At 58.9% G+C, this 23,868-nt stretch overlaps 3 protein-coding genes and 1 non-coding gene across 4 annotated transcripts; 1 reads left to right on the forward strand and 3 right to left on the reverse strand.

The window, feature by feature from the left end:
* Positions 1 to 1,585: 1,585 nt before the first annotated feature.
* RIN1 (Ras and Rab interactor 1) lies at positions 1,586 to 8,250 on the reverse strand. The gene is made up of 7 exons (XM_032804309.2): positions 7,917 to 8,250; positions 7,338 to 7,452; positions 7,064 to 7,136; positions 5,053 to 5,110; positions 3,790 to 4,036; positions 2,849 to 3,000; positions 1,586 to 2,532 (listed from the first exon to the last, which is right to left on the reverse strand). Exons 1-7 carry the CDS (start codon positions 8,160 to 8,162, stop codon positions 2,278 to 2,280), a joined length of 1,146 nt encoding a protein of 381 aa, XP_032660200.2. The 5' UTR covers positions 8,163 to 8,250; the 3' UTR covers positions 1,586 to 2,277.
* Positions 8,251 to 10,954: 2,704 nt separating this feature from the next.
* Positions 10,955 to 18,889, reverse strand: BRMS1 (BRMS1 transcriptional repressor and anoikis regulator). Its single transcript, XM_032804166.2, has 11 exons — positions 18,453 to 18,889; positions 16,795 to 16,940; positions 16,356 to 16,446; positions 15,980 to 16,107; positions 15,212 to 15,291; positions 14,683 to 14,779; positions 13,995 to 14,087; positions 13,525 to 13,589; positions 12,731 to 12,770; positions 12,204 to 12,336; positions 10,955 to 11,498 (listed from the first exon to the last, which is right to left on the reverse strand). Exons 1-11 carry the CDS (start codon positions 18,872 to 18,874, stop codon positions 11,381 to 11,383), a joined length of 1,413 nt encoding a protein of 470 aa, XP_032660057.2. The 5' UTR covers positions 18,875 to 18,889; the 3' UTR covers positions 10,955 to 11,380.
* Positions 18,890 to 19,233: 344 nt separating this feature from the next.
* Positions 19,234 to 22,292, reverse strand: B4GAT1 (beta-1,4-glucuronyltransferase 1). The gene is made up of 2 exons (XM_032804167.2): positions 21,152 to 22,292; positions 19,234 to 20,302 (listed from the first exon to the last, which is right to left on the reverse strand). The coding sequence occupies exons 1-2, from the start codon at positions 22,232 to 22,234 to the stop codon at positions 20,111 to 20,113; spliced, it is 1,275 nt and encodes a 424-aa protein (XP_032660058.1). The 5' UTR covers positions 22,235 to 22,292; the 3' UTR covers positions 19,234 to 20,110.
* Positions 22,293 to 22,722: 430 nt separating this feature from the next.
* TRNAS-GCU (transfer RNA serine (anticodon GCU)) lies at positions 22,723 to 22,804 on the forward strand. Its single transcript has one exon. It is a non-coding gene; the product is annotated as a tRNA-Ser (tRNA).
* Positions 22,805 to 23,868: the final 1,064 nt, after the last annotated feature.

Consider the following 23,868-nt stretch of genomic DNA (forward strand, 5'->3'; position numbering starts at 1 on the left):
AGAAGGACCCCAGGGACGGAGTAACGGGGGGTATGGGGAGCATGAGAGTCCCTGTCCCGGGAGCGCTGGGATACCCAAGAAAACCGCTCTGAACTCATGTCTGGGGCTGGGCTCTAGGACAGCGGAGTGATGACTCAGGGCCCTTCGGCTAGGAGTCAGCCGATGACTCATGACTTGTCTGTCTCCAAAGGGAGGGCAGTGCTCAGGCCAGGGGGACCTGGCCCTACAGCCTGTGCCAGCTCCATGCAGTCAGTGGGGCCCATCCCTCCAGTCTGGCTGCCTCCCCCATTCCCACACTCCTCCTTGTCCCCTGGAGCCTTACTTCCCCCCAAAAGCCTCATGTTCTGCCAGAGTCCAGGCCAGTGCCCCACTCAATGCAGGCAGCTGCTGCCTGTGATGTGCTAAGCAGCAGCAGCAGCAGGGGGCACCAGTGTCCCCCCTGTACCTGCCCCGCCAGATGGACCTGATTTCCCTTCCACTGGGTTCTGCCCCGGGTGCTAGCCTCGTCCCTGAGGCTGTGGCATTGCTGCAAGGCCCTCGTCCAACAGCGGAGAGCTGGGCGCAGAGCCTCGGTGTCCAGCCACAGACAGAGCCAGGCACTGCGCCTTGGGGGAAAACCACAATGAAACCCACCAGGGCGCCTGCTTCACAGCTTGTGTTGGCCGAGCTCATCGTCCCCACCAGGGCTCCTGGCATCCAACAGCGGGGAGCTGGGCGCAGAGCCTCGGTGTCCAGCCACAGACAGAGCCAGGCACAGCGCCTTGGGGGAAAACCACAGTGAAACCCACCAGGGCGCCTGCTTCACAGCTTGTGTTGGCCGAGCTCATCGTCCCCACCAGGGCTCCTGGCATCCCTCCTTCCCCTGTCCCCAGCTGCTGGGGTGCCACCCTCCATCACCCTCTCGTTCACAGGTTCCCTGTCCCTCCCCCAAGCTCCTCATTGCCAGGGACTGTCTGCTCTCCCTCCCCCATACCAGGGGCCCCCATTCCCCCCCCACCATGGGCTCTGTCAGTTCCCCCTCCCCCATACCAGCCTCCCCCCATCACGGACTCTGTCAGCTCCTGCTTCCCCCATACTAGGGGCCCCCATTATCCCCTCCACCAAGGGGTCTGGCTGTCCGCCTTCCCCTCACACCAGAGCCCCCTTATTTCCACCCATGCCAGGGGCACTTCTGTTCCCCCTCCTCTCCCACCGTTTTAATTTCTTCTCTGTCTGTCCAGGAGCTCAGTCACACAGGGTGTCAATGTCTCAAACTCCACCTGGAGGCTGGGCAGAGCTGAGATGCTGGGGGGTGTTGTGCTGGAAGGTGTTAATCGTTGTCAGCAGCAGAGGGACTTGAAGCCATGGCTTTGCTATTGGATGCTGAGGTTCCAGGGGCCTCCCATTTTCCCCTTTTGGTTTCTCTGATTTTCACCAACATCCATCAGCTCTGGCCCATTGCTGCCTAGAACATTCCTGGAAATACTGGAATTGATTGTACGCAGTGTTCAACAGTTATCTTGTTACAGATAGAGACAGCTAAACAGATTGCACGTTGTTCAGCCAATAAAGCAGACCCTACGATAATATAAATAAAAAAAACCAGACTCAAGTTAAAAACAAAGAATGCCACTCTTCGAACAAAGTAAATATTTTTTTTACAAATAGTAAATAAAGTAGGTCCTACAATAATATTGATACAAGAGCATTTTGTTACAGAACTCCTTTTCTTGTAATATATGAACATCGTATATTTGAGGCCTCGGACAAACAGCCATGTCGCTTTTGGGAGAATAAAAATAAATGAATTTTTCCCCCAAAAAATATTTAATTAAGTAGGCCCTACAAAAATAGCATCAGCAGAAGAGGTTTTTGTGCCAGCAAATCCCCCTGGAGTATGTACATTGATCCTCTGTGTCACTAGAGAAAGAATCTCTCTCTCCTGCTCTCTCTTTCGGCATTTAACTGACTCTTATTCAAGTCAGGAGTGATTGTCACAAGCTGATACTCCCTGCCCCACCCCCTGAGTGAGGAAAAGGCTCCCCCAGAATCCCTTCCCTCTGAGAGTAGAACAGGGAGGGGCTACCTGGGACAGACATCCCTTCCACACTGCTGCAGGTCTTATTCACCCTGTTTTACAGAAGGGGGAAACTGAGGCACCAAAGAGGGACATGGTCATAAAGCCAGTCACGGCAAAGCTTGGACTAGAACCCAGGAGACCTCACTCCCAGCCCCGCTGCTCTAACCTATTAGACTACACTCCCCTCCTAGAGCTGGGACAGAACCAGGCATCCCAAGTCAGAGGGGTTCATCCAGGTCGATAGCCCCTTCGCGGAGCAACCTGTGTGGGGGTCCCAGCCCAGGTCTCATCTCCCTGGAGTGGCGGTGCTGAGCTAGGTGCTCCTGGGGCTGGTGATGTCCCTCAGGGTGCAGGGGGAGACTGTTGTCTGTGGGGTGCCCCTGCAGCTGCTCCGCTGTCCCCTGGGCTCCCAGTGCAGGTGTGGTGGAGTGGCACCCACTGCAGGGGGCCTTGGTTTTCTCAGGCTGTGGGTCCTGGAAGGCAAAGCAAGTCAGGGACTGAGTGGGCATGTGGGGGGAGAGAGGGGGAGGGACTAAGAGTGGCAGGGATCAATTGGGATGGGGGCAGGGACTGAGTGGGCACTGAGGCAGATGGGGATGACATGGGGGATAGAGACTGAGCAGGTGTGAGGGGTGATGGTGGGGGATTGTGCAGGCAGCGGGGAGGGGTGAGGAAGAGGGTAGGGATGGAGGGGAGAGTAGACAGGAGACGGGTGGGGAGGGGGCAGGGACTGGGTGGGCAGCAGGGAGTCCCCGTCAGTGACTCCCCCCAGAGCACCTCCCCACATACCTGGCACGGGCTGCCAGGGGGCCGCCCTGACTGGCTCTGGTGCTGCCAGCTCAGTGCTCTCTGGACATCGGGGCGCAGCTCCCTCGGCTCCTCTTCATGGAAATGTCCCAACAGGGCCAGGCTGGCCTGGAGAGTGGTCAGGTAATAGCCCCCTGGGGGAAGATGGGGCGGAGATTGTCAGGCCAGAAGGGCCCATGGATATTCTCTAGCCTGCCCACTTCTCTGCACAGGGCTGCCCTGAATTGATTCCTGGAGGAACTAGCGTGGACCTCAGAAAAACACTGCCAGCGAGGGAGAATCCAGCCCTTGGGAGGCTCTGCCCCTGGTGAATTCCCCTCACTTACAGATGTCCACCTTATTGCTGGTCTGAATTTGTCCAGATTCAGCTTCCAGCCCTTGGTGCTCGCTAGGCCTTTGGCTGCTAGACTGAAGAGCTGTCTGCTCTCCCGTTTCTGTTCCCCACGTAGGTACTTAGACTGGGATCACTCCTAGCCTTTTCTCTGTTAAACTGAACAGATCAAACTCCTGGGGTCTCTCACTCTGAGGCATGTTCTCTGAGCCTCTAGTCATGCTTGTGGCTCTTCTCTGAGCCCGCCAATTTATCAGCGTCCCTCTTGCATTGTGGGCACCAGGACTGGACGCAGGATTCCAGCAGTGGCCGCACCAACGCCACGCACGGAGGTAACAGAACCTCCCTTCTCCTAGTCAAGATTCCCCTGTTTACACACCCCAGGATCACATTAACCCTTTTGGCCACAATGCCACACTGAGAGCTCATGTTGAGATGGTTAGGTGGGTTCCCCCCATTTAGAGACGTAAACAGACTCAGGGATTTTCCTCTCTAGGGGGCACCATCTCTGATCTGGCCCCAAGGTGAGGGGACTGGCTGGCTCAAGGGGACAAGGAAAAGGGGTAGTGGAGGGCCTAGGGGTCTCCCTTACCTTCCCCCAGGAGCTGGCTGGGCTCCATCAGCTCCATCATGTACTCAGCCTCCATGAGCAGCTGGGGCAGGTCGCACTGAGCCAGGAGGAAGCTCAGAAACGGCAAGAACTCGTCCGCCCCATAGCTCCCATCTGGGGGAAGAGGGGACAAGTGAGTGGGTGCTGGTAGGGATGTAGCAGGAACATAGGGGGGATCGGGGGGGGCAGTCCTGGCAGTAGGGGAGGCAGGTGGCATTGGGAGCACGAGCTGGGGGAGGGGGGCTCCCAGCAGCAGAGGGGTGGGGGCAGCATGGAGAGCACAGGCTGGGCAGGGATCGGGGAGAGATCCCAGAAGCCTGGGAGGCATGGGNGGGTGCAGGCTCTGGGGTGCAGGAAGGTGAAACCGAGGGGTTCGGAGGGTGGGAGGGGGAACAGGGCTGGGGCAGGGAGGTTGAAGCGCTGGAGGGGGTCAGGGGTAGAGGCTCTGGGCAGTGCTTACCTCAAGCAGCTCCTGGAAGCAGCGGCATGTCCCCCCTCCGGCTCCTACATGGATGCGCGGTCAGGTGGCTCTGTGGACTGCCCCGTCTGCAGGGGGAGCGTGTGGAGCCCCCTGGTTGCCCCATACATAGGAGCCGGAGTGGGGACATGCTGGTGTTTCTGGGAGCCACAGCACACGTGGAGTGGGGCAAGCCCAGGACCCCACTCCCTGGCAGGAGCTTGAGGACCAGATTAAAATGTCTGAAGGGCCGGATTCAGCCCGCGGGCCATAGTTTGCCCACCCCTGACCTAAACAGAATAGAAACACAAATAAGGGTGCTTTGCAGATTCTTGTCATGTCTTTTTTTTTTTAGACTCGCTAGTCACTAAGTCTGCTGTGAAAAGTTGTATTAACAAACATACAAATATCACTTTTCACAGCAAACTTACTCAGCCCTGGTAAGCCTGAAGACAAATTAGGCCCTGGATGGGGAGGTGGATATGGAGGCAGCAGGGGTCAGGGGCACTGGAGTAGGCAGCGAGAGCCAGGGGTATGGTAGGGGGGTGTGACCTTGGGGCCAGAGCATGCCACCGTATGCCTGGGAACGGAGCCTTAAGCCCCATGGCTAGAGCCTTCCACCCACCACTCAGGGTCTGAAGCTTGACCCTACTGGCCCAGGGAAAGTGGGGAACTCACTGGGTGCCTGCTCCTCCAGCTCTTATGTTTCCAGAGGTGGGCAGGGCTCAATCACTGCTGGCTGCCCTGGGGGAGGGGACCGCTGTTCCCCCACCCCACCCCACACTCACGGCCCAGGAGGCTGTGGCTACAAGAAAAGTCCCCGATGGCCACATGCAGCCATGGTGGCTGCATTTGAGAAACACTGGTTATACAGGAGGTTGGACTAGATGATCACAATGGTCCCTTCTGGCCTCAGAAGCTATAAATCTAGATGTTGAATGTTGCCTCTTAGGGATCTGAATTAAGAGGCATCCAGCTCAGTGCTGCTGAAACAAAGGACAAGAGGTGATTTCATCCAGATCCTCTAGCTCTGTAACATATACGAAAGTGCCACCAATTCTGCATCAATGAAAGCTGAGTTCAGATTTCTTTTTTTTGTATGAGATTACAAGTTTGGTTGATAAAGGTAATAATGTTGACGGAATATATTTAAGATAATCACAATGGTCCCTTCTGGCCTGAGAATCTATGCCTAAATCCTTCACGATAATAATGGCAAATAAAGGTAGCACTTGTTTAACACCCCACACTCCTACTGCATCACTACCAGTGCCAGCTTCTGACTGCACCCTGTACTATGCCAGTCTCAGATGTCTTCACACTGTATTACAGCCATGGCCTGCATATCTCCTCCCTCACAACACTCCACAAGCTGAGAGTGCAGCTGTATCACTTCAGGCTGTGATCTTGTCATCTTCCCATAAGTTAAAGCAAAGCCAGGCCCAGTCAATACTTAAGATACGAGACTTCTAGGGCTCTGCAGGAAGTGGTGATGAATCAGTTGACAGGTCTTCTTACTGACCCAATGTCCCACTATGGTGTTGAAGGCAGTGTATTGTAAAACTGAGGTCCTGGCCACTTGTGGTCATCAAGGGATGTAAGGTATACTTCTGTAAGACCAGGGGTGTTTAACTCCAATGTTCTGGACCAATTCCAATTCTGATTATTCTATTCTGCCTCCCTAAATTCCCTATGAAGTTTCACTTGGATATGAAATTTTTCTTCAATTCCTGCCCTAAACTCTTGTGTAGCGATGTCAAGGATTTTCAAAGTTAACCACTGATTTGTTTCACCTCAGAAGTGGTTACATTTCAGCAGAGAGTGAGGTCATCCCTGCACATAAAGCTTTTTAAATATCTCAGGCTTCACTAAAATGCTAGGTTCTTAAATCACATAGCCGTGGCCAGCTTCCAACATCGCCCTCACCTCATCCATCCCTTCCACTTGCCACAGGAGGACTGTCCATCCTAGACTACAAGGCAACATGCTGTAGTGCCTTGGCATTGCTGCAGCACAGAGAATCATCATCCAGCTTTCCTCTTTCCCCTCTGAGAGAAGGCTGATGGCACAGCTGTGCTCCATCTTCTTGACAAAAGGGATCCAAAACAGAGGACAGTCTGATTACAGAATAGGCTTTTCACACAGATAGGTGTTGTCAACTAAGGGCATAGTGTGAGAGTGCACTTTGGCATGGAGCAGTCAGACGGGTTTGGGTCCTGGAAAGCCCCATCAGTAACACTCAGGCTGGTCAAAGTCATGAATTCTTGAAAACTCTAGAGAATGTATTTTCATGCCTATTGCAATAATTTACTTGCCCTCATAATAAATCCACATGGCGCTGGATGCAAGCCACAAGGCTTAGAATCATAGAATCATAGACTTTAAGGTCAGAAGGGACCATTATGATCACCTAGTTTGACCTCCTGCACAATGCAGACAACAGAATCTCACCCACTCACTCCTGTATCAAACTTGTGTCAGAGTCATTGAAGTCCTCAAATCATGGTTTAAAGACTTCAAGGTGCAGAGAACCTTCCAGCAAGTGATCCGTGCCCCACCCCCTCCCCCAGGAGCACTCCCCCAATTCCATTCTGCCCCACCCCCTCCCCCTTGGGCACTCCCCCAATCGTCTTCCGCCCTTTGCCCTCTCCCCCAGGGCTGCCCCAATGCCCTTTGTCCTATAACCCCTCCGCTGTCCCCCACTGTCCCAGCCACTTCAGGATCTCAGTCTACTGGGAGCAAGGGAGAGCTGGAGCTTGGGGGCTCAGATTTTGGCATCCCCCCTATCCTCCCACTCACCGGCTCAGGCAGTAGAAGGCCACCAGGTGCAGCAGGTCTGGGAAGCTCCAGGATGAGCCCTCTAGAGAGATGCCTGCAAAGAGAAGGACCCTCAGCCCCTGCAGCGCTAGGAGGCGCTGTCCCCTGGCAGTCAGTATTTGTCTACTGGCCAAGTGCAGCGCTAGGGGGCACCGTGCTGCAGGGAGCTGGGGGGCTCAGTAGGGCCCCAGACGCAGGGCTGTGTGAAGACGTGGTGCTCCCTAGGGGGCACAGGGCAGTGCAGACGCGTCCCTACCTGCTGCTCTCTCCTGCAGGCAGTAGCTAGCGACGAAGGCCGGGGCCAAATCATCCTGGAGGCGCAAGCAGAGCACCCGGCATCGGCGTGTGTTCGATTGGCGCACCAGGAATGTCTGGGGCAAGAATGAGGCACCCGTCACCAGGGGCTACGCAAGGGTTGGGGACTTGGAACATTTCTCGATATCCATCCCCTTCCCTGCTCAGCCCCATGGAGCCATCCAGTGTAGGATTCTGCCCCCCCATCCGTCCCATGGACCTATCTAGCATGGGTTCCCCTCCCATTAGACCCAGGGACCCAACAAGCATGGATTCCCCGCATTAGACCCATCTAGCATGGGTTCCCCACCATCCGCCCCATCGACCCATCTAGCATGGGTTCCCCCCATTAGACCCATAGACCCATCAGGCCTAGGTTTTGTCCCCCAACCCTAGTGGACCCATCCAGCCCAGTATCATTCCCCTCCCCAGATGAGCCGCAGAGGCTCTTCCTGCATGATACCCCGCCCCCCTTCAGCCCAATGGACCCATCTCTCCCAGTATCCAGCCCAGCAGGGCAGAGGCACCCCTGAGCCCTCACCCCTGGGGGCTCACGCTGCAGGATGTGCAGGGCGGTGGCAGAGTTGAGGCTCAGCTGCAGCCAGACAGACTGGGTGAGGAGCAGACGATCCAGGAGGCTGACGTTGTTCGGAGACCCCCGTGCTGGCCTGGGCTGGGGGAAGGCGTGTGGGTCTGGGACATCGTACACAGGGCCACACCCCAGACTGGGGAGGGAGACAGAGCTGTGAGGAGGGCAGGGAGCCCCTAGCACTAAGGGCCAGAGCATAGAACCCAGGAGTCCGGGTTCCCAGCCCCACCTGTTTTAACCCACTATCTCCCCCCTGGAACAGAATTCAGGAGTCCTGGCTCCCCCTACCTCCCCATCCCCAGGCCCCTCTGCCATACCCGTCCGGCTGGTCCGGGGGCTCCATCTCGGCTGGGTGACCAGGTTGCGGAGACCGGCTCCCTCTGCCAGAAACAGGAGCTGCTGTTAACCCTTAGCGGACCCCCCGCTTCCCCTGGTACCAACTCCTTTGGGCCCCCCAGGGGCGGCTGAGTGCGGGGCAGCCCGGCCCAGCCTGACGCCAGCCCTGAAACGCTACCGGGAAGCTGCAAGAAAAGCAGGAAGGGGCACGACTCAGACCCACGTGGCCCTTGCTGGGAATATGCTTCTCCCCAGGGCAAGGAGCCCTGGCGAGGCGCTGAGATGCAGCCGGCTCTGGGGTGGTGCGCGGGGGGCTGTTTGTACCGGGACGGGATTGCTACACAGGGCGGGCTGCGGCAGCGGCTACACAGTGCCCCGGCTCCGCGGGACAGGGGAGCGGTTCGTGCCGGGCCAGGAATGCGCGCGTCGGCTCTGACTCACCGTCACACCCAGCCCTGGCACAGGGCTGAGCCAGCCCCAGGCAGGGACAGACGGGCTCCCCCCCGCCGTGGCGCAGTCACGTTTCCAAGGCAAAGCTCTCGGGGCTGGCACAGCCCATGCGGGGGCGCAGATCTAATCAGCCAGCAACCCAGCCCCCCGGGCAGGGGGAACCGAGGGACACAGACGCCAGCCTCTCAGCCTGCCCATTTTGTACAGGGGTAAACTGAGGCACGGAGAAGGGTGCTGCTCAAGCGAGATGCGGATAGAGCTCAGGAGGAGTGGTTTTCAGCCCCTCTGCTCTACCCCACTAGACCCCAATCCCTGAGCTAAGAACAGAACCCAGGCGTCCTAGCTCCTAGCCCGCTGCTCTCACTCACTAGACCCCTCTCTTCCCCGAGCCAGGGCTAGAACCCAGGAGGCCTGGCGCCCAGCACCCTGTTCTAAGCACTAGAGACCCTATTTCTCCTCCAGATGGGAGAGAAAGGTCAATCTCAGGGCTGCAGGCCAGGTGTGTAATTGTGTGTGTATAATCACAGGGAAATGGGGGGTGGGGGGGCAGGACAGGAGATGGAGGGGGGGAATTAGAAAGAAATGGAAGATCCATCAGAACCAAGCCAGATCCCAGCTCCTCTCCCCGATCTCAGCTCCCTCCCAGATCCCACCCCCCACCTCAGCCCCCCCACTGCCAGATCCCGAGCTATAAATAGCTGCTGGGCTGCTCCCTCCTTCCCAGGAGTGAAGTTTTCATGTGAATGGAGCTGACATTGCGGCTCGGCCTGGGGGAGTCCCCAGTGCCCCATCCCAATGCCCCCTACCTTACCTGGCAGTGCCCCCTTCCCACTACGCCTTCGCTGCCTGCAGCGTCGTTATTAATTCATTATTCCCTTTGCTCTCACGTCGGACTCAGATGCACTGGGCTCTGAGCATGTCTGGACTGCCAGCCAAACCTGGCAGCTGCCTGGCCACCCCCAGACACCAAGGGTCCTGGGCACCATCCCTGGGGACTTGCTTTATCCTGGGTTGTATATCTGTCCGCAGCCCCCACCCACGAGCCCTGCCCAGATGCCCTATCCCCTCACCCTGACATCAGGGAGGCTTCCAATACAGGGAGGAAAACTGAGGCACAAACAGGGGAGGGGACTCTGCCGCTGTCAGTTAGCCAACTGGGAAGAGAACCTAGGGGTCCTGGCTTCCAGCCAGAACCCCCCTCCCCAACCCAGTGGACCCCACAGTCCTTCCAAAACTGAGGATAGAACACAGGAGTCCTGGATCCCAGACCCCAATCAGCTGGGCATCCAGAGAAGGGAGCTGAGCCATGGGGAGGGTAGTGGGGTGTTGGAATCCAGATCAGTTCTCTGCACAACTCTGGGGTGGCAGACTAAAGCCCCGATGTGGGGAGGGGCTAGTACAGACCCCCTGTGGGCAGTTAGCAGGAGGGTTTGAAAGTCCACTACGGGGCAGAACCAAGGAGATTGGGGTGGGATTCCCAGGTTTGTGACAGATCTGCCCGTGTGACCCAGTCCCACTCACCCTAAGGCCCTTGTAGTCTCTCCAGAGCCTGTGAAGTTGGGGTGCAGCTCTGGCTGGGCTCATGCAGAAGTGACGGGAAGGGATCCCCCGTTCATTTTCCCCCTTGCTCTGCTGAGCAGAGGTGGAGGGGTGCAGGCAGCTGCACTTCTTGGTGTGCTGGGAGAGGCCTGTTTGAGAATGGGCATGGCCTAGACATGAGGCCCCCAGGCTGTCAGCCACCTGAGCAGCTCCCAGCACTGTGGTTTGGCCAGGGCCTGGGGGCGGGGGGGGGGGGCTGTCTTTCCCCAGGGGAAGGAAGGCTGGAGAAGGGGCAACAGTGCAGGCTGGGAGAGTTGCGGGGGGGTGTTACACAGGGGCTGCCACTTCAGGGAAAGAAGCCAGGGTGTGTGTCCCAGAATCAGAGCAGGTTGGAGTCAGGGGGTGCCCTGACGCTGCAGTGACCCCCCCCCCCCCCCAAAGGGGTTGTGGCCAGCTGTTCTGGCAGGGCTCAGAGACAAGGGACGGCGCACACAGCTTGGGGGAGGCTTAGAGCTGGGAACCCTCTGTGCCCCAGCAAGGGGACACCCCTCTCACCCCCCCTCCCCATCCCACCCTTGGGCTGGAACGGAGCTGATATCCCCTAGAAGAGAAAAGCCCCATGTCCCACTCCCCATCACACACTGAAATGAATCAAAGGGCCAAGATTTTGTACATTTCACTTTGTTTTTAATGTGAATGCTTCCAGGGGGCTGGCCAAGGCCCAGGGCTTTTCCTGCTGAAGCCCCTGGAATCAGCACCCCTATTTCCCTGGGGGGCACAATGGCCCCAGGCACTGGGGTTTACGTGCCAGCCCCCCAAGATTGCTACAAACACCAGAGTCCTAGCGAGGGAAGCGAGCGGTGAAGCCTCGTGCTGGCCTGTCTGCAGGGATCTGAGGCGGGAGCGCTGGCCATGGGAACACCCCGCCGGGCAGTGCCCCAGAGACCTCTCCATCTGAGTCCTAGTGCAAGGGGAGAGCAAGTCCAGCCACTCAGTGTGCCAGGGAGGGTCCGTGGGCCGTTGGTTTCCAGGAGGAGGCCTGTGCCGAGCCGCAGGGCTGAGCCGCAGGGCTGAGCCACGAGAGGGCCCGCTCAGGCCTTGTGCACCGAGTACTTGCCCTTCTGCAGCTGCGAGACGTAGATTTTGGTCTTGGTGCCATCCTCCCGGCGCAGCCAGACCTCCCCGGTGCTGACAGCTGTGATCACTGCCCTGCAGGGGAGAGCAGGGGGCACAGTCAGTCCCCCCGCCCTGGGACTGGATTGGAGCCAGTACTCCCTACGGGGAAAGGCCCTGTATCCCATTCCCCCCCGCTCTGAGCCAGCCAGACCCTCTGCCCTGGGGCTGGATCGGACCCAGCACCACCCTAGAGAGAATGGCCCCCTATCACATTCCCAGCCCCCGAGCCAGCCAGTCCCCCATCTTGGGGCTGGATTGGAGTCAACACCCCTTGTAGAGAGAACAGCCCCCTATCCATGCCCCCTGAGCCAGCCCTCCCACAGAGAGAACGGCCCCGTCCCATTCCCTGCCCCCTGAGCCAGCCCCCCCCATAGAGAGAACAGCCCCCTATCCCATTCCCTGCCCCCCTGAGCCAGCCAGTCTCCCGCCTTGGGGCTGGATCGGAGCCAGCACCTCCCATAGAGAGAACAGCCCGCTATCCTATTCCCTTTCCCAAGTCAGCACCCCCATAGCAAGAATGGCCCCCTATGCCATTCCCTGCCCCCCGAGCCAGCCAGTCCCCCGCCTTGGGGCTGGATCGGAGCCAGCACCCCCCATAGAGAGAACAACCCGCTATCCCATTCCCTGCCCCCAAGCCAGCCAGTCCTCCACCTTGGGGCTGGATCAGAGCTAGCGCCTCCTCGAGGGAAAAGGCCCTGTGCCCCATTACCTCCAGCCAGCCAGTCCCTGGCCACTCACTGCGCAGGCGCCTCGTCCCCGACCTCCAGGATGACGCTCTGCCCTTTGCTGTAGATCTCACCCTCGTAATGCAGCCGCCCGTCCTCGCAGCGGGCTGAGAACTGGGCCCCCAGTTTCTCCACCTTCACCAGCACTGGGGGGAAGGAGGTGGTCAATGCTAGGGGGGCAGGCACAGCCCCACATACCGGGGAGTGGGACCTGCCCTGAGGATGGGCCCTGCTGGCAGCTGCAGGGCCAGGTTAGCTCATGTCCTGGCTGAGGCACTGGGGGAGACCAGAGGTGGCAAGGGGGATCTGTGCAGGGTGGTGGAGAGCAGCAAGATGGCAGGCGAGGAGCCATGAAGGGGCAGGAGGGACCCAACTGGGATTCAGTGGGGCCCAGGTCAGAGCCAGAGCCCCTAGGTGGAAAGACCCTGCACCCCACTTCCTGAACACCTGAGCCAGCCACTTCCCTGACCTGGGGCCAGACTGGAGCTGGTGCCCCTAGAGAGGAAATGCCCCATATCTTATACCTTCCCCAGCTCTTACCGTCTGATTTTCTCTTCTGGGGCGACACGGCTGCTTTAGCCTGTAGGGAGAGACAAGACGATTAAAGGGGCTTACACAGGGAGCGCACTCCACCCCCGCTGCTGCTCACAGAGCTATGCAGACCCCACCCATGCTGGTCCCCCAGGAAGGATGCCAGCATTAGCCTGTGAGACAGATTGGGAAACTGAGACACAGGGTAAGGGACTCACTCAGCATCAGTGAACAGAACCAGGAAGTCCTGACTCCCAGCCCCTACTCTCCACCCAGAGCTGGGGATAAAACCCAGGAGGCTTGGTTCCCAGCCCCACCCTCCCCATCACTCTAGCCCACTAGACCCCACCCACTCTGCTCCCAGAGCCACAGACAGATCCCAGGAGTCCTGGCTCCCAGCTATGCAAATGGTGACTTTTTAAAGGGCATATTAAGAATATATATGAAAATAATCTCATTTCCATGTTTGATCCCAAACGGCAGAGCTAGGAGGGGGATTATTATTGTTCAGAACAACTAAAGGTGTGTAGGAAGAGTGGTTATTAAGGGACCTAGGCAGCCTGTGGGGCAGCCAGGGGACACGTGTTTGTGGGAGGGGCTTAAGGGACCCAAGCATTGTGTGGGGTGGCCAGGGGTATGTGAGGGAGTGGGGGTTATTAAGGGATTCAGAGGTCCTGCAGTGCTGCTGAGGGATGGGCCGGGGGGATGGGGTTTCAGGGACTCAGGCATTGCAGGGGTGGCCAGTGGTGTGCAAGGGAATGCGGGTTATTAAGGGACCCAGGTGTCCTGTGGGTCAACCTCACCTTTTTGATGGCCGTCCAGTCTTCCAGGATGTCGATGTCCCGCAGCATGTAGACGATGTAGGGGCGTGAGGGGCACGTTAAGGGCATGCAGCCATACGCAGCCATGGTGATCATTTAGCCCCATTCCCTCCCACACCAACTTGGGGAGGAAGCAGCATCAGGATGACAGGGGGGAACAGTAGCAGCTAGCCAGGCAGGAGGCAACAGGACTCCCTGCCACAGGGCACGGCAGAGAGGGGAGCCCCTGGGCCAGACATCCCAGCCCTCCCTTTCCCCAACGTCACTACTGGGACTGGAAGGGTCGGGGCCAGGGCTGATGGGACGCCTGGCGGGATGGGTCTGTTCTGGGGGAGGAGATACCAGCATGGCCAGCGGGGAAATACCAGCAGAGTGTGTGTGTGTGTGGGGGGACCCCAGCATGGTCCCTGCCCCACGCCCTGCAGAGGGAGGGAATACCAGCATAAGGATATCAGACACAAGCGGTGCTTTCTTCCTCTTGGCGGGCCGGAAGGGATCCCACTTCTTGAGACTGTTCTTGGGGCGCAGCTTGTCGTCCCACCACTCTAACCCAGGAGGAGAGGACAAGGGTCAGAGAGGACAGTCCCTCCCACCAGGCTGGGGGAGGGTCCTGCTTGGCAGCAGCCTGCTCTCTCCCTCCCCCCTACACCACAGGGATGCCTCTGGGGGGCAAAGGGGACTCAATCCTCCCTCTCCACTGGGGCTGCCAGTGCAGGAGAAGTTAGTGCCCCCTGGGGACAGGGATGAGGGGAGTGGTTTGTGCCAGGAGTGAGGGGGCAGTGATCCTGGGGACTGGGCTGAGACCCAGCAAACTCACCTCACACATGGAACAAAGGAACAGCTAGAAAGCGGGAACAACACTAGAATGCTGGGAGGATGGACCCGTTGGTCTGATCCATGGGCTGCAAGGACCTTGGACAGGGCTGCCTTTGTAATGGGGATGCAGGGGTGTGTGACACTGAGGACTGGGGGGGAAGGACCCTATGGGGGGCAGCAGCGGTGTGGCAGGGGGCATCAAGCTGGGGATGATTGTGGCGGCACACTGAAGTAAAAGCAGGTTAAAGGCACCCTGGATGGCCAGGCGACATGGAGAACGGCAGTGGGGGAGGGGAGTCAAGGGAGGCCCCGGGGCTCACTGACCTGAGGTGATGTCGATGCTCTGCCGATCATCCTCCAGGCGCTGGATTCGCTCCAGCAGCTCGCTCTGCATGTTGTCGTAGAGCAGCAGCTTCTCACTCTGTGTGGACAGGACAGAGTCGGGGGGCGCAGCCAGGATGGGCCCACCCCCTTGGCATAGAGAACACTAGGGAGGCCCTGGAGGCGCAGCCAGACCCGATCTCATCCCCAGGCTGTGGGCTCCCACCCGGCTCATTTGGTCCCATTCCTGGCCCCCCTGCAGTAGCTGGTGTCACCCACAGGTGCTCCCTGGGAATGCTGGGGGTGCAGAAGTCAGCCACAGGGCTCAGACAGGATGTGGCATCTGGAGCTGGGACATGGATGAAGGGTCTGAGGGAGCAGGGCAGTCCATGGGGCACCTCAGAGGCAAGATCGGGGGGCTCTGGCAGGGGGCCCCATGGGCTGGGGAGGAGTAGATGGGGGCCTGCAGGGGACCACAGCAATGGGATTGGAGGGGCTGGTAGGAGTAGAGGGGGTTCATGGGGCCCCTCACCTCCAGGTGCTGGCGTGCTCCCTGCAGCTCACACTCGTGCTTGTTCCTGACCACCTCCAGGCACAGCCCCTTGTAGATGCCTGCAAGAGGGGGGACCAGTGACCCCTGCCCACCCACCAGCCCCTCTGGCTCCATGTCCAACCACAGACCTGCAAGATGCCCACCCTGGCTAACTCCCAGCCTCCAGGAGGTTCCAGGTCCAAGTCCCTGCCCTCCTACCACTAGTTTGGGTCCCGCCAGCCTCATGCCATCATTCCCACGACCCAGTGAAATTCCTGCCCTCTGTGCCCAGCCCTTCCTCCCACAGGTGGGCCTTGCCCCCACCTGCCTGAATCTCTACCCCTGAGCCCCCTCCCAGGGCCTGCCTGCCAGCACCCTCCTCTGAATTCCCACCCCACCCCGCAGGCCTGAGTCCCCCACATGCTTCTTCTGAACCCCCTCTCCTCTCCTTCCTCCCCCACCCGCCATCCATCCTCCCGTCCTGAGCCCTTCCCTCCCCTCATCTCTGGGCACACTGGATCTGGGCCCTGTTATTTCCGCTCCAAGCCCAACTGCCCCCAGCTCCTGAGCCTTCAACCCTTGCTGCTCCCTTAGAGCTGGTCACTGCCCTCTGAGGCCTGCCTGGACGTGGACAACCCAGGGGACACAGCCACCCTCCCCACATGCCCTGGTACTGAGCCCTGGCACCCCAACTCCTCAGCAGTGTGACCAGTCCCCTGTGGGGCAGCAGGGAATACAGTTAACACATGGGCAGGGCCAGGAGCTCACCAGCCACCTCGATGCGGATCTTCATGTTGTTCTGCAGGACACCCAGGGGGTCGAGGTACTCAGCCGCGCGCCCCGACGCCACGTCCTCCAGCTTGGCCTTCACCTGGTTCAGCCGCTCCTTGAATAGCCTGAAGGGTGCACCAGCAGGGACTGAGCACAGCCCTGTCCACTCCACCCAGCCCTGCCCATCATGGTCCTGCTCTGCCCACCCCACCCAGCACAGCATAGGCCTGTCCAGCCCCATCCAGCCCACCGTGTCAGCCAGAACTGAGGCAGCCATCTCTGGGGTGGGGTGCAGGGGCAGTTTATTCCAGGATCCCTCGCCTGGCACTGAGATACAGGCATGTCAGGGGTGGGGAACCAACAAGGGACTCACTTTTCCTTGAGCTCAGAGAACTGCTTCTCCAGGTCACACATCTCATCCAGGCACTCGCTGCGGCGCCGCTCACAGTCCTCCTCGTCCATCTCTGTAGGGCACAGCACATGTACATTCCAGCCCATGCTCACCTATGGGCATAGTGCCACACACAGACCACCCGGGGAACTGAAGCACACAGAGACAGGACACTCACCCAGGGGCGCACACACAGCTTGGGGTAAATAGAACCCAGGAGTCCTGGTTCACAGGCCCATCCCCTTATAGCCCACTACACCCCACTCTCCTTCCAGAGCTGGGAACAGAACTCAGGAGTCTGAGGAGACGACACCAACTTGGCTGGGCCATGGCTCTTACCTAGGAAGCAGGGCCACCCCCTCGTACCGCTCTGTGATGAAGGGCCAAGCCCCACCCCATATCCCCTTCCACACCCCCGTACCTGAGCTTTCTTCCTCTGATTCAGAGGGGCTGGCACTATGCTCCTCCTCACTCTCCTCCTCTTCGCCATTCAGCTCAGGTGCCGAGTCCCCATCCCCCTCCATCTCCTCCGCCTCCTTGGGCGCCGGGTGCACCGGCATGGGCACTCTGGGTGATCAATGGCAGGGATTATTGTCAGGTGATCTGGGAGGGTCCTACTTCACTGCACCCCCCACTGCCCTCCTCCATCATATGCAGAGCAGGGGGCCCTGGACAGGGACAGCTGCCCCCCAACCCATGGGACCCCCTGTGTGCCCAGAGCATAGGTCTGGACGGGGCAGCTCCAACCTCCAAGCCCTGCCAATGTGAAGCCCTCAGCCCCAAGGCCACCTCAACTAGTGGATCCCAGTCTCCATAGCCCACTGAGCCCCCAAGGCTTCCTATTGGCCAAGGAAGTAGCTGCCTTCTCCAAAGGGAATAACAATGAGACCCAACAACTTATTCCACCTGTGGGTCCTGAATACATATCACATGGGGCTGGATCAGAGCCAATGCCTCCTAGAGGAGACAGGCCCTGTGTCTTATTTCCCCTCCCCCACACATCCTCAACCAGTCAGTCCTCCTGCCATGAGGCCAGACCAGAGCCAGCGACTCCTTGTTCTCACTGCATTGTGATGTGCAGCCACCTCGGAGGGAGCCCCGCAAAGCCGCCCAGTCACTCTGTCAGGGAGCGAGGTGCTATCAGCTGGTAGCTGCTATTGAAGTGGTGTCGTGACATGTGATGTGACTGCAGAGATGGGTGCTAGCCTCACTGGAGCCAGCATGATGACCCCCGTGTTCCACTGCCATGAGCCTGGAGCTCCCTCCTCGCCAACACAGCAGGGATCTGACTTCCAACAGTGGGTCCCAATCCAGGCCCCTGGGGCACCGAAGTTAGCAGGCTGGGAATACAGCCAGAGACAGTAACAGAACCCAGGAGTCCTGGCTCCCAGCCCTCTGCTCGCTCTGTAACCATGGTCTGACCCAGTTACTGGTGCACATGCAATGCTGGGGGACGCTCTCTTCCCCCCACCCCTTGATGGGGATGGAATATCTCATCTTCTGCTCACTTGAGAGAACTGAGGAACATACCAATTCCATAACTTCCCCCTCCAGCTGACATCGTCTACTCTATTCCCGTGCTGGGGAAGGTACCACTGAACCCCTCACAGCAGGAGAGGGCAAATCTCCCCTCCCCCCACGAGATGTCTTGCTCTCTCCCAGTTCCTTTACGTTTGCTTTGGAAGGTGCCATTCAGGTTCCCAGGATGGGGGACAGCAGGATATAGGGCACCCTTTCCCAGCCTACAATGGTCTGCACCCCCAGTGCGTTTCAAACGGGGAATGGATCACTGAATACCCACAATACGGGGCCGCAACCCTCCCCTTTGAGTTGCAATGGTCTGGGCCGGCCACCACTGTAAGTTCTCCCCCAGGGGTTGCAATGGGCCGGCCTGCTCTCCCTTGATCTCAATGGGGATGGAACCAACAGCTCCAGAAGCAGGGGAGGCAGCGAATTCCCCCCTTGAGCTGCACCGCTCTAGCCCGGCTTCCATTGATCTCAGCTGGGAATGCACCACCCAGCACCCCATGGAGGGAGGCTGGGACGAATTCATCTCCCGCTGCTCTGAGCCCCACGTACCTCGGGGAGCCCAGGCCGGCGGCCTCCCTCCCGTGAGCGCTTCGCTTCTCCGTACCCGGAAGCTCCACAACTACTGGCCCCGCCCCATCCTCTGACAGCCAATCAGGGAGACCAGTTAACCAGAGCGCCGTTGCCTCTATGGTTCCTAGCTGCCCACTGCGCTGGGCTTTATGGGCTAGTGGAAGATGGGGCGTGTTCCCATGGCAACAGGAGGCACACAGCCTAATGTGAGGTGAGGGACATTCACCCACAGTTGGGCTAAGGGGAATGCCCTGAACTGGTGCTGCCATGGCACCTAGTCTTGTGGTTGCTATGGCACCTGCTTGTGACACCTCACCATGGCACCTAGTCGGGTTGTTGCCATGGTACCATGGGACCTGCTGACTCCTGGACAATGTCATCACAACCTGGTGCAGCACCATTGCTGCATTGCCAGAGCACCAGTCGTGGCACTGCCATAACATTTGGCACCCAGTCCCAGTGCAGCCTTAGCACAGTACCTCTGGCCCTTTGCCATGGTGCCCAACTGCAATGCTGTCATGGCACCCATGGGATTGCCCCCATCACCCAAGTATCTGGAGAGAAGCCAGGGCTGTGTGGCTCTCAGCTCCCCTCTCCCCATCCTGAGCAGGATGCGGTGCATTCGCAGGAAGGTCCCTGCTTTGGTACACTGAGGAGTCAGCACCACCCACCAGTGCCATATCTAGTGAGCCAAGCCCTGTGCCGGACAGATACGTTCCAGCCACTGCCCCCAGCACCACAGAAAGGACCCACAGCAGGACACAGCCATGAGGAGACGCCCCGGCCTCTGCAGTGTTTATTATTCTAACCCAAGGCTCGCACTCAGGGGCACTGAATGCCAGGCCATTTCCTACAGTGGAGTAAGAGCACTCTGCCAGTCCCATCCAAGCAGCAATAAGCATCTTCATAAATTAAGCCTCATGCCCCCTGCCCTCAGGAGGTAGGTCAGTGCGTTAATTCCCACCTTACAAAGGGGAAAAATTAGGTGCAGAAAAGGGAGGGGACTTAGTGGAGGGCAAATAGAATCAGTGACAAAACTGGGAACAGAACCCAGGAGTCCTAAATTTCAGCCCTCATCCTTTAACCATTAGACTCTCCTCTCCTCTCCTAGCAAGGGAAAGATCCCATAAGTCCTGACTCCCCACCCCACTTCTCTAATCCCTATACTAGCTCCCACCCCATAACCACCTACAGAAAGGGAGAGGGGGCTGCTGAGTCCAAAACAGCCCCTTTCTCCCTGATCAAGGAAGGAAAGAATCATAAGGGAGCTGCAGAGGGAGGAAACAGCTGTCCTCTGCCCACACAGGCAGCAGGCCAGGGGGGTTCTGACAGCCTCTTGTTCAATAGGAAACTGGGGGAGGAGAATGCTGAAGTATTTTGGGGGACAGGGATACAGGAATCCATGACCCCAGCAACAGGTTGGGGCAGGTGAAAGATCCAGTGTGATGTGGCTGGAAAGATTCCCCCCTAACTATAAACCTCTGTCCAATGTGGAGGTTAATGACTCAATGGAAAGGAGGGGGCATTCCAAGCCCAGATTGGGCAGGGCCCCCCCAAAACACTATGACACCAAAGCTACAGATGAAGGATCATGGGGAAGGCAGGTCTGAGGAGCTGTGCCGGAGATGACAGGACTATCAGCACCGGCGCGGTGAACCAGGATACTTCAGCTTCAGCTCCTGCTTGAACTGGCGGAAGAGCACCTTGTTGCGCTGATTCTCAGCATCCTTCTGTGCATGGAACTCGCTCGGCACCTTGAAACCTTTGTGCACCAGGAAAGCATTGTTCAGCACTGAGAAACTGTACCCGGCCACATGGAGCTCACATGCCTGTGAAAGGGGACATGAGAGCTATGAAGGGGAGACCAGCGTAACCCCCACCAGACTCCAAAGTGTCCCACACTCTGTTACACTGAGGGCTGAAAAGCAGCCACCTCTAGAGTGGAGTGTGGGGGCTATTTATACAGGAAACCCTCATCCAGCGCTGAGATGCAACCAACTCTGCGGTGCAGGGGCTATGCAGCTGCCTCTGGGGTGGGGCACTAGAGCTGTTTTATACAGGGATTCCTCACTCAGTGCTCAGATGCAGTGTGGGATTTGGGGGCTATTTTACAGCTTCACCAAACACTATAGTTCAGGACAGGAAGTGGAAATTCTCCACTGGATGGGAGCTGTAGGAAAAGGGACAAATGGTCATTAGTAAGCACACGGGGCCAAGGCCCATTTTACATCTCATTGGACAGATGTCACATCAGGGTGCAGCCCTGGTGCAGCCCTGGGTATTGAGAACAGCACTGACTGCCAGGTGAGAGCACCTCTTACTGAATCCCCCACCCCGCTCCCTGCAGCACAATGTCCCCTACATTGCGATGCTGCCCCTCCGCACTAGCCACCAAGTACTCTTGAGCTAGGCCTGGATCAGGGCCAGAGCCCCCTTGCAGGGAAGGAAATATTCACTCCTCACATCCTGCCCATGTGTCTCACAGGGCCATGTTCGGGTGCTCTCTATGAGGCTCAGTGAGCATGGCCTGAGGTGCCCAGTGATCACCAGAGTACCTGAGACTTCCCAGACCTGTTTCACCCACGGGTCACACATGCTCCATCTCTTGGGGTGGCTGGGCATATATCTGCGGCTGGCTCCCATGGCACAAATGCCTTCCCAGCCGGTGAGGTAGGTACCTGGCTGATGCGGTTGAACCCATACTGCTTGAATCTTTCATCATACGGTGGCACAGAGATGGCACTGATGTAGAAGGGTTCCCAGGGGTCCCTCCACTCCACGGTGTAGGCAATATTCAGGGAACTGCCCAGAGGCAGGTTCAGCCAGCGTGAGTAGTTGGTGGGGGCCTGGCAGCGTGGGCAGAGCTCCTCGTAGAATGGCCGGATCTCCCCCACCTGATACAGCTGCAGTAGCTCGGCCTTGGCACCTGGGAGGCGCCGGGTGTGCCGGATCTCAAAGGCGGGCACCACGAAGACGCCTGGTGGCCCCTCAGCACCCAAGGTTGCAGCCAGTGCCAGGAAGGCCTCACGCAGCCCCTCGCTGGGCAGCATGTCCACGTCCAGCACGAGAGTGTAGTGCCCAGTGGCTGCGCCCCGGGCCACATTGCGCAGCAGGTTGTTGGGGTATGAAGCGTTGGCGCCCAGGGCATAGTTACGCCGGCCCGCCCCAGCACGTGCCAGCTTGGCAAAGACATCCCCACAGGCCTTGAGCCGGGCAAACTCCGCCCGGTCCTCCAGCTCGGGGAAGGCGGCCAGGTCCCCCGAGTGGCACACCAGGTGGGCACTCACCAGCTGCCGCACTGGCCCGCACAGCGCCCCCAAGGCGTAGAGCATCAGCGTGGCCAGGCGCACCTCGGCGGGGCCCGGCGCAAAAAGCGCCACAGAGACCGGGCCCTGCCAGCGCCCCAGCAGCTCCTGCAGCTGGTGCAGGTTGCTCAGGCTGGTGTGGGTGGCGAGCACCAGGTCGGGCGCCCGCCCCGCCCGCTCCGGGGGCCCCAGCATGTCCGTATAGATCCGGTACTGGCCACTGGCATCCAGCCGCCCGCCGCTGGCCAGGGCGCGCTTCAGCTGCTCCTTCTGCTGCTCGCTGGGCCGGCCGGGCGCCTCGCCCCGGCGCCCCCCGAACAGCTCCGAGTAGCGGGAGCGCTGCTGGCGGCCGTGGAGCCCCGAGAGCAGGGACAGGTAGAGCAGCTGCAGCAGGGCCACCAGCGCCAGCGCCCACAGCAGCGCCTTGAAGAAGGAGCATCTGGCGGGGCCCTGCATACCGGCCGCGGCCGGGGCTCCCCGCTCAGGCCCGGCGCGCTGCGCCCATGCTCGCCGGCGGGGAACCGGCGCAGGCAGGCGGGCGGCTGCAGCTCCCCAGCCCTTCCATGCACCGCGGGGCCGGGAACGGAGGCGCCCGCCGCGGCGGCAGCGCGCCACCTGCCCTAGGGAGGAGCCACTGCAGGCCGACTCGCCACCGCGCCCCGCCCGCCGGAGACAGGGGGGCGCGGCGGGGGTGTCGGAAGGTGGTTTTCTGACTATTGCACGGGACGGGCTCCCGCGCCCCTGGCTGCATCCGGAGCCCAACTCGGATGGGGCAAGCGGGGGACAGGGAGGGGGTGTGTCCAAACAAGGGGGTGTATGCAAAAGTCTGTGCAGGGGGAATCAACCCTCCCCGCACACAGACCCTCCACGTCCTGTGCACTCTTGCCCTGGCGCACATACACTCAGAGGTATGGCTGGGATGGCAGAATGAACCCAATGTGACAGACGAGGTGGCCGAGTGGTTAAGGCGATGGACTGCTAATCCATTGTGCTCTGCACGCGTGGGTTCGAATCCCACCCTCGTCGGCCCATTTTTGGGAAGAAGAGGAGGGTTAGCAGTGCATTATTTTCTGGACTGGTTTTGGAAGAAGGGGAGGGAGGCTGTTCGCAGCCTTAAGGGTTTGAGAGCAGCGTCTGCTATTCAACTTGAGTCTCATAACTCCTCCATTCATGCAATAAAGTCTTGTCTATTCGTGGGGGACAGGTCAGGCAGCCAACAACCCCTGCTTAGATGCAGGCAGATGACAGGGGATCTGTCACTCACTGGAGGGGCAGAATTGGACACCCCTGGATGGGATGGGTGTGCTTCCTGATGAGGAGTGGGGAGGGAGAAATCCCCACTCAGGACTCGTTTTCTGGAGGGAGCTGCAGCACATGGATGAAAGGATCAGCCTGGGGGAAGGGAGCCCCTAAGAGCCAGAGAGGTTGGTTTTGGATAGGAAAGCTGGGATTTGGGGCTGTCGTTAATGTGGCACTGAATGATTAGTGTCCAAGTCCCTGAGCCACAGCGCAGCACCCACACATCAGCTGTGTGTTTCAGTCCCCTTGAAGTAGAGGCAATTTAAGCATAATTGGGCCTCAGTGTGTCCTCCCCCTTGACAGATGTGGAAACTGCGGCAGATTGCTGGGGGGGGACTCACTTAAACAATCAGTGGCTGAATAGGGACTGGAACCCAGTGAGTCCTAGCTCTCAGCCTCTCTGCTCTAACCACTAGTCCCCACTCTGCTCCAAGATCTGGGAACAGACGTCAGGAATCTATTTTCCATGTCAGAGTTTGTGGTTATGTTGAGTACTGCATGCCAGGGGGCACATCCCTCCCATGGACTCCTTCTGAAGCACCTGGCATTGGCCACTGTTGGCAAACAGGATACTGGGCTAGATGGACCATTGGTCTGACCCAGTCTGGCCGTTCTTATGTGATGCTTTGCTTCAGGCAGTGCCATCATAGAACTACACCATTCCCCATCACCACCAGTCCCCTCTCAATTCATCACAGATCCTGGAGAGGGGCCAGACCAGCAGCCCCAGCATGGGATATCCCCTCTTCCCTGCAGGAGCCCCATCTGAGGGAAGAAGGTGTGGGCTTGGG

This window comes from Chelonoidis abingdonii, chromosome 17 (genome assembly GCF_003597395.2).
Source record: "Chelonoidis abingdonii isolate Lonesome George chromosome 17, CheloAbing_2.0, whole genome shotgun sequence".
Lineage (NCBI taxonomy): Eukaryota > Metazoa > Chordata > Testudines > Testudinidae > Chelonoidis > Chelonoidis abingdonii.